General features: G+C 57.4%; 1 protein-coding gene across 9 annotated transcripts in view; it reads right to left on the bottom strand.

The window, feature by feature from the left end:
- Window positions 1–14,682, bottom strand: part of LOC123593296 (DAB2 interacting protein) — a 188,576-nt gene that overhangs the window by 77,851 nt on the left and 96,043 nt on the right. For all 9 annotated transcript variants that reach the window (XM_045468950.1, XM_045468948.1, XM_045468953.1 and 6 more), the window contains one exon: window positions 3,347–3,504. In XM_045468950.1, coding sequence (XP_045324906.1) covers window positions 3,347–3,504 — 158 coding nt within the window. The remainder of the gene's footprint in view (window positions 1–3,346; window positions 3,505–14,682) is intronic.

Here is a 14,682-nt window from a genome sequence, read left to right as displayed (position 1 = left end):
AGCGGCAGGGAGAAATTGCAATATTGCCAGCTGACCCTCCTAGCTACTCAGGAACATTAATAAATGAGTGACTTGGAAATTATCTTCTGGGAAGACAGAAACACCACATCCTAGATGGCTTTTACCAACATTAAAACAGCCTTGTAAATGAAGCGGCAACATTTCCAGCCTGCAAAACAAAAATGCTTCTGCCAGCACACCTTTCACCTGGAAAATCCCTGAGCAGCATTCATTTCTGTTATCCAGGAGAAATGATCACCTGTCCTTGGTGCACACTTCGAAAACCTCCGAAGAAGAAATGAGTGTCTAAGGGGGCCAGAGATTTGGGAGACCAGCTAGAAACCTCCCCTAAACCATCTCAGGAAAATAAGTACAAAGGCTCAAACTGTCCTGTGGCTCTCGAGACCCCCAGAGCCCAGCTGTGCCCACCAAGCCCTGGCTGGCCTGACTCCAGCCTCACAACCAGACATCAGCCCTCTCCCCCAACCAGCCTGGCTCAGTGTCCCCACCCGTGAGCCAGACTCCTTTCCCAGGGAGCCAAAGATCCTAGCACAGAACCAACTGGTTTCCAGCCTCCAGATGAGAGAATTCCAGCACAAAAAATAACCTCCACAACACAGCAGTTTGCAGAACACAGGCAGACAGCATGCAACAAAGCCACTTTAGCATCCCTGAAGCAGACAGCGTTATCCAAAGTCTGAACCCAAGTGGCCGCCCCAGAGTGCCCTGTGCTGTTTATCGAAAGGGGCAGCGATGGGGACCAGGGCTCCCACTCGCCACCTTAGAAGCTCCCACCCTCCTTCCCGTTCCTGCACTTACCCCCATGGGGTCCCATGGAGCCAGGATCCACCCCCCTCTCTTCACTGTTAAGCCGAGCCAAAGGCAGCCCATTCTGTCTTCCCAGCCTTCAAGAGCACAACCACACCACATCGGAGAAGAGGGAGGCTCCTCTCCATTCACCCAGGTTTGACCATGAACGGTCTTTTCTTTTGTGGGGGGGGGGGGGGGGGGCGCGGGTGGGTCACCACAGTTGGTTTTACTCAGTCAACTCTAAACAGGACGACTCCAGGGACTGCCCCCAGAGAAGTACCTGCCCCAGAGAAATATCTGCCCTTCCATCCCCGGAGCAGCTGATAAATCTGTCATTTCTAAGCAAAGCAGCAAACAGGAGATCCCAGTCCTGACAAAGCCTATTTCAGCTCCAAGGCTGGGTCGAGGGATTTCAAACTCAGTCTCTCTGCCTGTCCGTGAGATATCTGGGCTCCTCTCCTGTGCCAGAGAAGCCACCAAGCCAGATTTTGTTTATAGAAAATTAATAAGACAATCCCACACCACTGCCAGTGACATTCTGCTCCAACTGCTACTGTTCACACCGTTTCTAGAAACGGGCTTATAGTTTCACTCCCGACACCCCCCCACTCCTTGCCCCTCGGACATGTGGCAAGGCTGACCCAACCTGAGACCAAGATGGGCAGGAGCTGCTCGAGGTCACCTGGGCCATGCCCCGACCTCCAGGCAGGAGGCCGGGTTGCCGGCCAGCACTTGCCGGCTTCTTGGTGCAGGCTTCCCGCTGGAGGGACGTAAACATGGCATGCACACTGTCTGCTCCCGGGAGGGCAGACACACTCAGAGGCCGGGACGCCTGCTGTCTCTCCAGCTCCCCAGACAACCAACACATGCACACAAGACGGGGTACGTACACAAGCCCCCGCATGCGGGTGCACAGGGTCCTGACCCCCGCCAAGGAAAGCGCAGAGAAGGGCATGTTCCCGGGGGAGAAAGCCGGAGGCAGGGGCTGGCGGAGGGAAGAAGGCAGCAAACCGGGTGGCCTGCCGCCCAGACAATAACAAAGATGGGAAGCGAGATTTTCAAAGACGCAGTGGCTGCACCCAGCGCTGAGCTCTGGCCTGGCCGCATCCTCCTGCCAGGGCACGCCTGGTCCCCTGGGGCACCACGGCCATCAGAAAAAGGCTGAGGGTCCTGCCTCAGGCTGGGCTTGGCAGCTGGGGCAGGAAACCAGCTGCAGGCAGCAGTGGGGATGGATGCATTGGAGAGCACCTCTGGGCTGATGGAAATTAAAGGTCTAGTGATTCTCCCAGGGGGTGGGAGGGGTACTCTCCAGGAAGATGCTAGGGGTCAGTCAAACAGCCACTCAACCTTGGGCAGGAGTTGGGCTATAACTTGTACTCCTCTGCCTGCTGGAGCCAACAGGAAGGAGAGAGACATTTTTATTCTACCTGTGCCTCCCCTACAGGGAGTGCCAACTTGCCAATCACACACAGGGGCACAGCCCTATGAAGGCAGATGCCAGGGGCCTGAGATGCCGGGGCTGAATGCTGAAAAGGCTCCTTGGTGCCTGCCTGTTCTTTCACCTCCACTAGCCGAGCAGGGACGTGTTCTAACTGGCACCGGAATCCATCACTGTGCCTGTGCCCAAGTGGAAAGGTGCCGTGGCTGGTACCGCTCACGGAGGGGGACCTGGGCCCCGAGGGACCGTGTCTGCCCAGTGCCCCCGGAACACGGACAGGATGGCTTGCCCTTGCGAGCTGAAGCCTGCTCTGTTGCTGGTGACTGGGAGCAGGCTGAACCACCTTCTCCCTCTCCTCCTCTGCCCCACAAGCCACCTCCCCCTGGAATTTCCACACCTGCTCCAGGCTTGCCCAGGAAAAGGAAACAGGGAACAGGAGACACCCCTGGGAGTGGAGAGGTGAGGGAGGGAAGCAGCTGCCCAGGCTGGAGAGGACGAGGCCCTTCTCCCCTGGCCTCAGGCGATGCCCCTGAGCTCAGAGCCCCGGCACTGCCCCCTGTGCTCACCCCAGCCCCCAGCGGAGCACGCGCCCTACTTAGAGCAGATGTGCCCCCTAAGCGGCCCAGCCCCCTGCTCCTCCCCTCCAGATGTTCACCCTTTTTCTCACCACTGAGTCTCGGCAAAACCCAGCCGAAAATGCCTTTTGTATCGGACACCCGGGGGCTCCAGAGGCAGGGGGATGGGTCCTGGGGGTGGAGGCGCCACTTCGGTCCCCAGCGCCGGGCACCGCACCGCCCGGGAAACAATGCCCACCTCGGCGAGGCGAGGCAGGACTTCTCCGCGAGGGCACTTCCTGCCCGGCCTCGCCCGGGGCCGCGGACACCCCCTCCTCACCCCGCGGGGAGAGAGAAAGGTCCTCCCGCCGTGACCCCCCCGTCCGAGGTGGCCCCACAAGTTGCCGGAGGGCGGGCGTGCGGTGCCCTCCCGCTTCCAGCGCGCCCTAGCCCCGGCTCTCGCTTTGTCCCCGCGCCCTCCGGGGCGCATCCCGGGGCGGCGGCGGGCGGAGGCCGGGCCGGGCGCTGGCGGCGGCGGGCTCACCTCTCATTGTCCGCGGCGGCGGCGGCGGCGGCGGCGGCGGTGGCGGCGGCGGCGCTCCGAAACCCCGGCAGGATGTGGCGGAAGCTGTGGTTGCGGTCCAGCTTGGGCTGGCTCTTGGTGCGCTTGATGGAGCCCTTGAGGCGGCGGCTGAGGAAGCCCTGCGCGCGGGGCGACAAGAGGGGGAAGGGGAGGCGGGGTTAGCGCGGCGGCGGCGGCGGCGGCGGGCCCGGGACCCGCGCGGGACCCGCGCCCTGGCTCGGGCGGCCGCGCGGCCGAGGGCGGGCGCGGGCTCGGGCTCGGCCCCAGCTGCTCGCGGCCCGCGCCGCCCGCCCGCCGACCGAGCGCCGACGGCCCGGCCCGCGCAGCGCGGCCCAGCCCACCCCGCGCCGCCCGGCCCAGCCCACCCCGCGCCGCCCGGCCCAGCCCGCCACGTCGCCCCCGCCCCCTAAGCCGCTGTTGCCATGGCGACGCCGAGCCGAGTCGCGCCGGCCGCGGCCGAGGCCGCCCGAGCCCCCCCCCCGACCCCCCCCTCGGGCGCGGGGCGTGGGGGGGGGGGGTCCGGAGGCGAGGGGCGGGGCTGCGAAGGGGCGGGGACCCCGGGGGGCTGCGGCAGGCCTCCTCACCTCTTCCCAGAACGAGGTCACGCCCCCACCCACCTAGAGGAGTCCACGCCCCACACCCCATCCCGGCTTGACACCGTGCGGTCCTCCACCCGCGAGGTCGGGGTTCTCAGCCCCAGGTCTTACGGATGAGGAAAACTAAGGTTCTGAGAGCTGGCGTGTGACCGGTCCTCTGGGGCCAGTGCCTGATAGTACCCTGGCCACCTGGCCCCCTAACCTGGGTGCCTTCCCTACAGCAGGCGACTTTCAGTGACCCTCGGGGTGAAGCCCCTTGCCTGCAACCTTGGTTGCCGCAGCAGGGGCACTCCAGCAGGGGCAACCTCCTCAAGGACAGGGTCCCTAGCACCTAGCTTAGGCAGGGGGCAGAGGCTTAAGGGTTTGCTGAGTATCCCCAGGGCATGCTTCAAGGTTTGCAGCCACGTCAGAGGGAAGGCTGGGCAGCCATCGCTAGACGAGCTGCTGCAGGGCACCGTTCATGACCCATGGCGGGTAGAGGTCCCTTCCTAGGAGGAGTATGGCAAGCCCCAGCCAGGGCCCCCATTCAGGCCATTTCATTTGTCTGTCTACCAGGCTGAGCAGCGTTGGGAAGACAGAGCTTAATCCCATCCCCAACTCCAGGAGCTCCTGGTCCCACGGAAGAGACAGGGAGGAGGACAGAGTTCAATACATCCAGGTTGAACCAGGCCTCCCTTTATAGGTGAGGGAAGATTTGGGGGCTCAAGCTATCCAGGCTGTGGAACCACAGAAGGTTAGAGGGAGAAAAAAACTCAAGGGAGGTGGGAATCCCCTGACGGAGGAATTAAGAGAGGTTCTGGGGGTCTCGCCCACCCCAGCCTCAATTCCAGGTGATATAAGGACAGAAGGAAATGGGATAGTAACTCATTTTGAAGTCCATGTTGTCCCCAGTGTGATCACCACATTTCATCCATCACACAACAAAGGCTAGGCTTGCAGCCCTCTCTGGCCCAGGAGGAGGGGTGGACACGGGCTTATAGCCCAGGAGGGGCTATAAGCCATGCCCCGTACGGGATCTGTCCATCCCTATGACCCCAGCACCCCATCACTTCATGATGAAGTGAGCCGTCAGTTGTACACATCATCTCATGTCACCCACACAAACAAGAAAATGACAGAGAAACATTACCCCTTTCTGCAAACGAAGAAACCTTGCTCAGAGAGGTAAGATGGCTTGTCCAAGGACACACAGCTTCCGGGCCTGCCTAATGCCGGGTTCCACTAGGACCGCCCCCCTTCTCTGCCCACCCTCTTCAGGCTTTCCCTTTTCCTATCCTTCCACCCTTCTTTCCTCTCCCTCAGTCTCTCACCTCCGTAGGAAGACGACCTACCCCGTGGTCACTTGTCAGAACTCTGCACATCCTCCAGGGCCTAGCTAAAACACCACCTCATCCAGTCCTTCCAGGCAGTGGGTCCAAATCCTTCTCACTCTGCAGCTCAGTGTCACCAAGATGCTCTAATCAGCTGTAGTTCAGCGAATATTTCATAGGTGTGAGGGGCCGCAGGAGGGAGCCTCCTCCAGAGGGCAATCCCTAATGGAGAGGGACCACAAATGGTGGCAGGCCAAGGAACAGGAGGCTCTCAGGGGACACAGCACAGAGGCAGGAATCTGCACTTCTGCATCAGCTCTGGGCGCCCCCAACCTTGGCCTCCTGCCGGGTAAGGCCAACTTGGATGGGTTCTTCTCGCACAGCCAATGCCTCAACGGGCTTGTACTTTTTCTTGGTTTTCATTTTCTACACTGATGACAATTTCACAATTTTTACACTGCTTGTGGTACAAAGAACCTCGAGGCATTTTTCACAATTTATGTAGTTCATTATGTAGCTATACTGACAGCTTTATCCTATTTCTGAGTTTGTTTGTTTGTTTGTTTGTTTGTTTGTTTGTTTGTTTTAAAAAGGCTTTCTTCCTTCTAGGAGGTTGAGTGAGGCCAGTGTCACTCCTCTGCCTCACCCCTCCCTCTAAGGCCACACTTAATGCTCCTCTGACCAGCTGCCTCCTCCCTAAAGCCTACTGTTCCCCACTCAAACCGACCATGACCACCCACACCACATCACATGTGCCCACCCTGGAGGACCTTGTATCCCCCAGAGGACCCAGCTCAGGACTCTGCATATAGCAGACTTAGCAAAAGGCTCATCATCCCAGAAAGCCACAGCTGGAAGGGGACTCAGGCCCAGAAGTCTGTATATAAGGGCAGACGAGCCCCAGAGACAGGAAGGGACTTACCCAAAATCACATATCAAGGTTAATCAAAGACCCCAGACTCCAGTTCCCTACTCTGCCCAGCCTCGTAGCTTGCTTACTGACCTCCTTTATGGGGTGGAGGGCCACGGGCGGCTTCTTACCCAGCCCCGGATGAAGGGAGATGAGCCTTTTCTCCTGTCCCTTCATGGGCAGGTCCAGAGATGTGATTTTTGGAGGTGGCTGCAGCTCTAAACTCAAGAAGTCAGAAAATCTTACTCTAAACCCAAGTCAACCTTAGTGAGAGGCAGTGGCCAAATCATGTCCCTTCTTTCAGTGTAACAGGGTTCTTGAGGTCTGCTTTCTAGAACTGTGGTGGAGCCTCCTGACAGCCCAGTGGCTGAGATCGGGGAGCAGGGGGCAGGCAAACCAGGGCTCAGGACCAACTACACAGCCCCCCCTGGCCAGAAGATGGCAGGCAAGGCCCAGCAGCAGTGTGTGAAATGGGTGAAGGGGTGCAGCGAGGAGAGAGAAAGCTGTGGAACTTCCAGGGCCTGACTCTATCTATCCCAACCGTCTCCAGGAGGCCACCCTGCTGATCACACCCGGGGGCCAGCATCACTTGTGTTCGTATCTTAATTCAGACAAGTTGTGGGCAAATTACTGGCCTGCTCCACTCCAAGCCTCAGTGTCCCTATCTGTAAAATAGGCTAATGATACCTACTTTAGAGGGTTGTGGGAAGGATCCAGAGGCAAGGTATCACCAGTAATATGGTAAATAATAAGCCACGGAACATGGTAGTTGCCAGCTTTATTATTATCATTGCTGATGTGGCTGTAGTCCAGCCACCAAGTTTTGCCCTGAGAAGGTCCATGACCACCACAGGCGGGAGTCTGCCCCGGGCTCTCCCAGGAGCCTGAAGGCTATCTCGCAGCAGGGACAGGCTGGTGTCATGCCTCGTGAATGAATGAACAGGCTTGCAAAATGGTCCCGGAGCCACAGAACGTCCTCCGGGTTGAAGGCTTTAAAATAAGCACGCTTTTTCTAAAGCAACCTCACAGAGCCTCCCAATGTGCAAAGTGTGCGAGCCGGGGGCAGGTGGGGCCGCTCGGTCCCCAGACCAGGGACGGATGTCTAAAGCTCGGCGAGCAGCCAGTGCGCCCTGTGGGGACGGAACCCACTGCCTCCCCAGATAGGGTGTTCGGCCTCTACTAACACAGCCTGTAGCTGTTTTTCCACATGCTTCTCAGCAGCTCCCCCATCCCCATCCAGCCATTGTGCCACCATCCTGACATCTGGCCCCAGCCCTCCTCATCCCTTCCTCAGGATGTTCTGAGAAACTCTCTCAAGGGCCCCCAAGGAATTCCAGACACGTGATGTGTTCATTCACCCACTTCAGTCAATTCTGAGCGGGGCCAAGGAGGAGAGATGACCAGTTATGGAGCTCCTGTTCTGCGGCGTCCCTGCCCCTGGCACTCTTTGAACACCCCCCAAGTCCCAGGAAGGAGGCCCGGAGGGATGGGCCTGTTATCAGGAATGCGGGGAGGATGCCTCAGAACTCAGAATGTTTTGGGTTTTCAGGTGGCGAAACAGAAGCCCAGAGAAGCTAAGCCCCTCGCTCAGAGTAGCAGAGCTATTAGGCGGCTGGGGGTGTCTATACATACGGGGCCCTCGACACATGTGCCCGCACGTCCTCGCCAAACAGCTCAGCCCCAGGCTCTGGGGGCCACAGGCCAGACCAGAGGAGAGAAAGGAACTGCACTCTCTCCCTGAGCACAGCAGTGTCACGGGTGAGGACTGGTGGCTCAGGGAGGGGACACCTTGCCCAGGCCCAGCCTCACACATGCCTCACACACGAGTCCCCTAGGCAGCACCTAGGGGACCCCGGGTTTGCACTCCAGCACCACCCCTTGGGCACCCAGAGGTGGCAGGCCACCACTGGTCCTCTGAGCCATCTTGGACCCTGAGTGTGAGGTGCAGGGCACCGTGTCTGGCACACAGCGGGCACTCTTGTCGCGCGGGAGTCCCTTCTCCTGGCTCCATCATCTGTTCGGTCCTGCATCCTCGGTCCTGTCTTCAGGGCCTTTCCCCTTCTGACAGACAGACCGGTGGTGGGCCTGACCTGCCTTTGACTCCCACTGAGACAGCGCTCGGGATGGAGGCAGAACCCGGCGGGCTCTCCCTCGGCCCAGGCCCCGCTCCTCCTCCAGTGGCCGTCTCCAAGGCCTGCACCCACACAGAGAGCCTTCAGGGAAGGAAGCCGCTTTAACAGGCGTGTCTCTCAGTATCCTTCTGCAGCTTTGCAAGGATGCCAAAATCACACCGAAAAACACAGGAAAGGGAGCGGAAGACCCCATCTAGATAGTTCCACCTCTCTCGACCCTAGGAGAGGAGATCTGCTGGGCATTACTGGCTGGCAGGCAGCCTCGACGCCTTAGGCTCCGGGAAGACGTCCTGCTTCTAGAGTCGCGAGGAGGGGCCAGATCAGGCAGCCGGGGCAATGCCCACATGGTAGAAGGCAGGACGGCAGGAGGACTTCCCAGAAACACTGAGCAAGGCAGTAGCAGAACCACGGCAGAGCCTAGGTGTCCTATCTCCTCACCCAGTGCTCTTTGCCACGCCTGCACCCCACCCTTCGAGAACCTCCCAGGCTCCCCACATCTCCTCTCTCCAGGCCTCAGTCTTCCCTTCTGTATTATAAGGCCTGGGTTGGGTGATCACCAGGCTCCGTTCCAGTGCTGATATCTGGTGATTCTAAACAGCTAAAGCCAGAGCAGCTGTGCCTTCCACAGCTGGGCTCCCCCAGGCCTGGCACTAACAGGACCAGAGGCTTCTCTGGCTTTTCCTCAGTCCTTCAGACACACCGTTCCTCTTCCCTGTTCCTGGGGCTCTGCCCTCAGCAAGCTGCCAGGCTTCCCTGGCTTCCTCCCCTGCGAAGTATGTACCATCAAAGAGGGCCCCAGTTGGGGAATGACTCACTCATGGTGGCATGTCCGACATTGTGACAGCCGTAAGAGGGCAGGCATTTTAAGCCGGGATGAAGCTGGTGCCTTCCTGGTAGTCACCTACTCACAGGCCACCCTATGCCCACATTACCCTCTGTAGTCGCCTGCCAGTGATGCTTTGAAGGTAAGACCTCCACACCCCAGCTTCCCCAGAGAAGGCAGCCAGACTACTCAGGCCGCAGAACAAGAACCTATTCAAGAGCCATGAGAGCCAGCAGGGGGCTGGGTTTTGGCACAGAAGGGTCACTCTTGCATTAAAATATTGCCAAAAAACCCACACTTAAACACGTTTCTATGGAGAAACACACACAGCCAGAAATGCACACAAATTCAAAGACATGCATGCATTCAAAGACACATGGTGGGGCGGGGGGGGTGCGTGCCCACAATGAAATGCACGCATAATCATACAAGTCCCCTCATCACTACCACACACAGATACACACACATAAACAAACGTGCACACTGACCAGCACACAGAGAAATACACCCATACGGTCATGAATCATGCAAATGGAGATACAAATACACCGAAACAAACTCACAAATATACATACATACTCAGCTGTCACCAGGCACATACAGAATGACCAAACATACCAGCTCATATGGACTCATATTCATAACCACAAAAAGCTAGGAGCCCAGGTCTTGGGTCAAAGGGGAGAAAATGCTGCTGCTACCATAATCCCCATGATCTGTGGGCAGGACCTCACTTTGCACCAGAATCTCTATTTGCTTCTCTCACACCCTGAAACTTTGCTTTCACAGCTCCCTGAACATGTGGTTTCTCCAAGTCATGTGGCCTCAGGGCCCCACCCCCTGTCCAGAGCTGGAGATCCCTGCCCCAAACATTTCTCCTCCTGCCATCATCACACCTAAAACTCCACCTAGGTCCTAGGGTTACCTCACTCTCTAGGAATCCCTGGGAAAAATGCAAATACTCTTTATCCCCCGCCCCCAAGAGGCATGGTAGCAAAGAGTTCTACCACTTAATGACTATGGGCCCTAGACCAGTGACCTAACCATCCGAGTCCATTTCAGTTTCTGTAGAACGAGGACAACAGTAGTCACCTCCAGGTTGTTGTGACAAGTCAGTGAGATCACACATGTAAAGAATTTAGCCCTTTTCCCGGCACTCAGGAAATGTTAGCTACTATCATCTTCGTTTTTATGGCTTGGACTTTGACCACCAAGGGCCAGCCCAGCCATTAGCCGGAAGGAAAGAGAGAGCAGGAGTTTATCAAAGCAAACTGTAGAACCCAAATCTCCTTTGGTGGGGAAGTCTGCTGGTCAACAGCTCATTCAGGGTGTATTCTCTGAGCCTCCCCATGTGCTGAGTCCTGGAAGGGATGGGATTTCTGCCCTCAAGGATTCCACAGTGCAGCTGGAGAGGTGAACCTGGGCCTTCCTAGACACCTCCAGGAGCCTCCTCGCTGCTTTGCTATCTCCGGTCTTGCCTCCCTTCCCCTGTGCATTCTCCAAGGGCATCCAGAGGGGTCCTTGTAAAAGCAGATCATATCCTGCACTGACCAGCTCCACCCCTTTCCGCAGCTCCCAGAGCTTTGGGGATAAAAGCCTAGCCCCTTGGCAAGGCCCTTAAAGCGCTTCATAATCCATCCCCTGGGCTCCAACCCCAGTGGCTTCAATGGGACTTTCAGAATCGCCAGCCCCTCCTGCCACAGGGCCTTGGCATAGGCTGTTCCCACTGCCTAGAATGGAGAACCCTTTGCCCAGTGGATCCTGCACACCTTTTTGTCTCTCCTCACAGTCTGTCCTGAGGTGCCGACAAAATGCCCTGCGAGTAGGCCAGGTCCCTCTGCAGACTTATCACCGTTGTAATTATACATGTATTGATCTCATGCCTCCCTCCCTCAGAGGATTGTGGGGACCATGCTGGCCTGGCTCCCCAGTGCAGGACACATGGCAAGTATTCCTCAATACTTCCTGAACTAATTAACAAATATTAACAATATGAAGGAAAAAGGAGAAAGGCTGAGAATATGCTCTGGGAAGTCTTTTTTTTTTTTAATGTTTATTTACGTTGAGAGAGAGAGAGAGAAAGAGAAAATGCCCATGCGTACACACATACACACATGGGCGTGCGCAAACTGAGGAGGGCAGAGAGAGAGAGAGAGAGGGAGAGAGCGCACCCCAGGCGGGCTCAGCGCTGTCAGCACAGAGCCCGATGCAAGGCTCGATCTAACGAACCGTGAGATCATGACCGGAGCCAAAATTAAGAGTCGACGTTTAATCGACTGAGCCCCCCAGGCGTGCCCCCGTGCTCTGGGAGGTTTTTAAAGGGATTCCCTTGTGGTCAGTCTGGGTGGGTTTGCCGGAGGAGACAGCTTTTGAGAGCGTAGTAGAAACACTGAAAGCGAGGCAATGGGTGGTCTTGCTGAGCTTATCTGGGGCAGGGAAACCGCAGATGAGCATTCCGGGCAGAATCCTGGCACGGGCAATGGTGCAGAGGTATGACAGCCCAAAGCCTGGCTGCCTCAGAGGCCCATGGAGTGATCACAGGTCTCTCTGACCTCCCAGTTACACCCCGCCACCTGAGCCCAGGCTGATAACGTGGGGCATGACCCCTCCCCCAACAGTGCAGACCACACCCGGATCGAGGGGGCCCCTAAGGGAGCCTGGGAGGAAGGAGGAAGGGGGCACCCAGTTGGGAAGAGGATGAGCGTGTGCAGGTGGTAGGAGGGGGTAACGGCGACATCAGAGAGGCCCTCTTGATACGTGCCAGGGCCCAGGACTGAGTGGCATCAGTGAACACTGATGAAATGACACACACGTTTCTGAGATCTCAGGGAGGGAGGTGATAACCCAGAGCAGCCAGGGAGTGACTCACTGCCCCATAAATCCTCTGGCTAGCCGACACTTGCCTTAGCATAAGAAGCCCGTCCCAGAGGTCTGGACAGCCACAAACACTTCATCAGCTGTTTAAGCCCTTGCCCAGCCCTGACCCCGGGCTGGGGAGTCCAGCACTGAGGGCTGCGTGGCTGCAGGGAAGCTGGCTCCGTCGGGGAGCCTCACCCCTGCAGCAGGATCTCCCCCTTCCTTTCTCCCCCCTCCCCCCTCCAGGCCCTGCCTGAAGTCCCAGCACCAGGCCAGTCTTCCCGGGGTGACTCACTAACTTGAGAGCTTATTCCCTGTCCTGTGCTCTGTACACCCTGCATGAGTGAACACCCCTACCAGAGGCCACCTGGCAGAATGGCAAGAAAACCATGTTCGGAGTCAAGAAAGCTGAGTCCAAAAACCCAGCCTGGCTATTAATAAGAATGAGGACCATTCCAACGTGCTAATAAGAGTAAGCCAGATGTACTTATTCAGCCCCAAGCTTCAGGCGCCGTATTAGAGCTTCACGTGACTTTCCCGGTTTCATTCTCACAACCCAACGTGCAGACGACAGAATGGAGGCCCAGCGAGATCAAGCAACTTTCACAGAGCCACACAGCCAGGAAGCGGCCAAGCTGGGGTCAGTCCAGATAGCCTGTGCCAGAGCCCAAGCTCTTCCATAATTCCATTATCGCACGGCGAGGCTCTAAGCAAGTACCTTAGCCTCTCTGTGACTCACTTTCCCTTTCTCTACAATGAGGGGATTGGTCTGGCTGAGGTCTAAATGCTTTCCAGTGTAGGCATGCCATCTTTCCCCTCCCTGGTGACCCATTTGCAGGTAACAACAAATGGGAGGAATCTTCTGGAGATCACAGCTTTCAGGAAGGAAGGGTGTGAACGGTGGGGACTCCAGCTCTGTGCTGGGCCACAGGGGGCTTCCGGGAAGTCGGTTTCTCCTCCTGCCCCCCCCCGCCCCCCCCCACCCGGTACCTAGGTGGTCTGGAGTAACCCTGCATCAGCAAGGCAGGGAAGAGGTGCTATCCTTTTTCTCCCTGGACCAAGAGCCACCAAAAAGCATCAAGACCCCAGGGTGCCACAGCCCCAGGGACGAGAAACATTAGTGGGAGGGAGAGGTGAGAGGCAGGTGGAACCCTCATAAATCCACCTGAGTGAGCAATGCTTTTTAAAGCCCTTTTCACTACAGGATACAAAATGCACCGTTTGGGGAGAGGATTTTATAGGCTATTTCTCCTCCTGGGTGATTTACCATCTGCAGGCCTGGCCTACGTGGGAGTTCTGCCCCTGAGGGATCATGGGAACCCATGGAGTGGAGTCAAGGTCAGTTTCACAACAAGGGCTGGTGTCCTTGCCAGGGCTCTGTGGTGGTCCGAGTGACTTGTCCTGACCTCCTGACCTCTCCTCCCAAGATGGGTGTCCACCTGGCCCCAGAGACATCAAGCGGGGCTCTCAGAAGGGACTTCTGCTCCCTACGCATCCCCTCCCCACCCTGCACTCACTCACCCAATCCATTCTCTCTCACACACCTGCACTGCACAAGCCCATCCAGGGGCCCACCACACATGAGGCCCCGTCTCAATGCCCAGGGTTCAGATAAATCAGAAACAGTCGCTGCCCTTGAGAAAGTCACCGTCTGGTAGATGGTTAAGTCACAGTCTGAGCTCTGAAGCCTAGGGGAGGAGATGCCTGCTGGAGTGAGGGAGTGTGGAGGAGGGAAGGAGCTCTCAAGGCAGGGAAATGGAGAGGGCCTGTGGACAGGACCAGCCTGTACGAAGGAAGGCAGTGAGGCTGGGACAGGCCTGGGGGGTGGCGGCTGGGGAGCTGGATCCCACCCCCTGGAAGCCATCTAAGGTGCTGGAGCAGGGCAGTAACAATCGTGGCTTATTTTAGGCATTCTTTAAGCAATTCCAGAGGAAAAGTAACTCATCCCAATGCAAGGCCTTGTATCGGAAACAGATGTCATTGCAGCCACCTCCAAAGAGGGCCTCCTGGCTTTAGAAACAATTCCCACCTGAAGACTCAGATATAATTATGTCTATAATCCAACCCAAATGCCACTTGATGTGACAGAGACAATTGCTTTGTTTTCCCATGAGGGGGTGGGGAAGTGAAGGCATCTGAGCCCTGCCCCCCACCCAGAACAGGGCCTGCAGAGGACCCAGGGTGGGGTGAGACGAGGGGAGCCATTCCTTTCTGCCCTGAACAGACACCTTTTGACCCTTGGGGACCAGGCCAGGTGGAGGTAGGGACGAGGCAGGACGAAGCAGGGAAATGGGGAAGCCCAGGTTCAGATGCCAGCTCTGTCCGCAGTTGGCTGTGTGACCTGGGACAGTTCACCTTCCCTCTCTGGGCCTCAGCATTCTCATCTATAAAATGGAGAGAACACAACTGGTTGGCAGAGGCTGGGCTGGTGCTGTGGGCCAGGCCCTGCAAGAACTTCAACACCATTCCAACAGCAAGGGGCTGGCAGAGCTGGGATCTGAACCCACGTCGGCAGGACTTTCGGCCCCGGTTCTGACAACCACCCCACCTCTGCCAGAACACCTGCCTTGCTCCCTTTCGAAGTACTGGTGGGGGTGGACCAAGACACCTGCAAGCCATCAAAGGATGACCACGAGAGTGTCTGTTAGTCAGCCTGACAATGGCGGCAGT

The sequence above is a fragment of the Leopardus geoffroyi genome, chromosome D4 (assembly GCF_018350155.1).
Source record: "Leopardus geoffroyi isolate Oge1 chromosome D4, O.geoffroyi_Oge1_pat1.0, whole genome shotgun sequence".
NCBI lineage: Eukaryota > Metazoa > Chordata > Mammalia > Carnivora > Felidae > Leopardus > Leopardus geoffroyi.
This window is presented reverse-complemented; position numbering and strand designations above follow the sequence as displayed.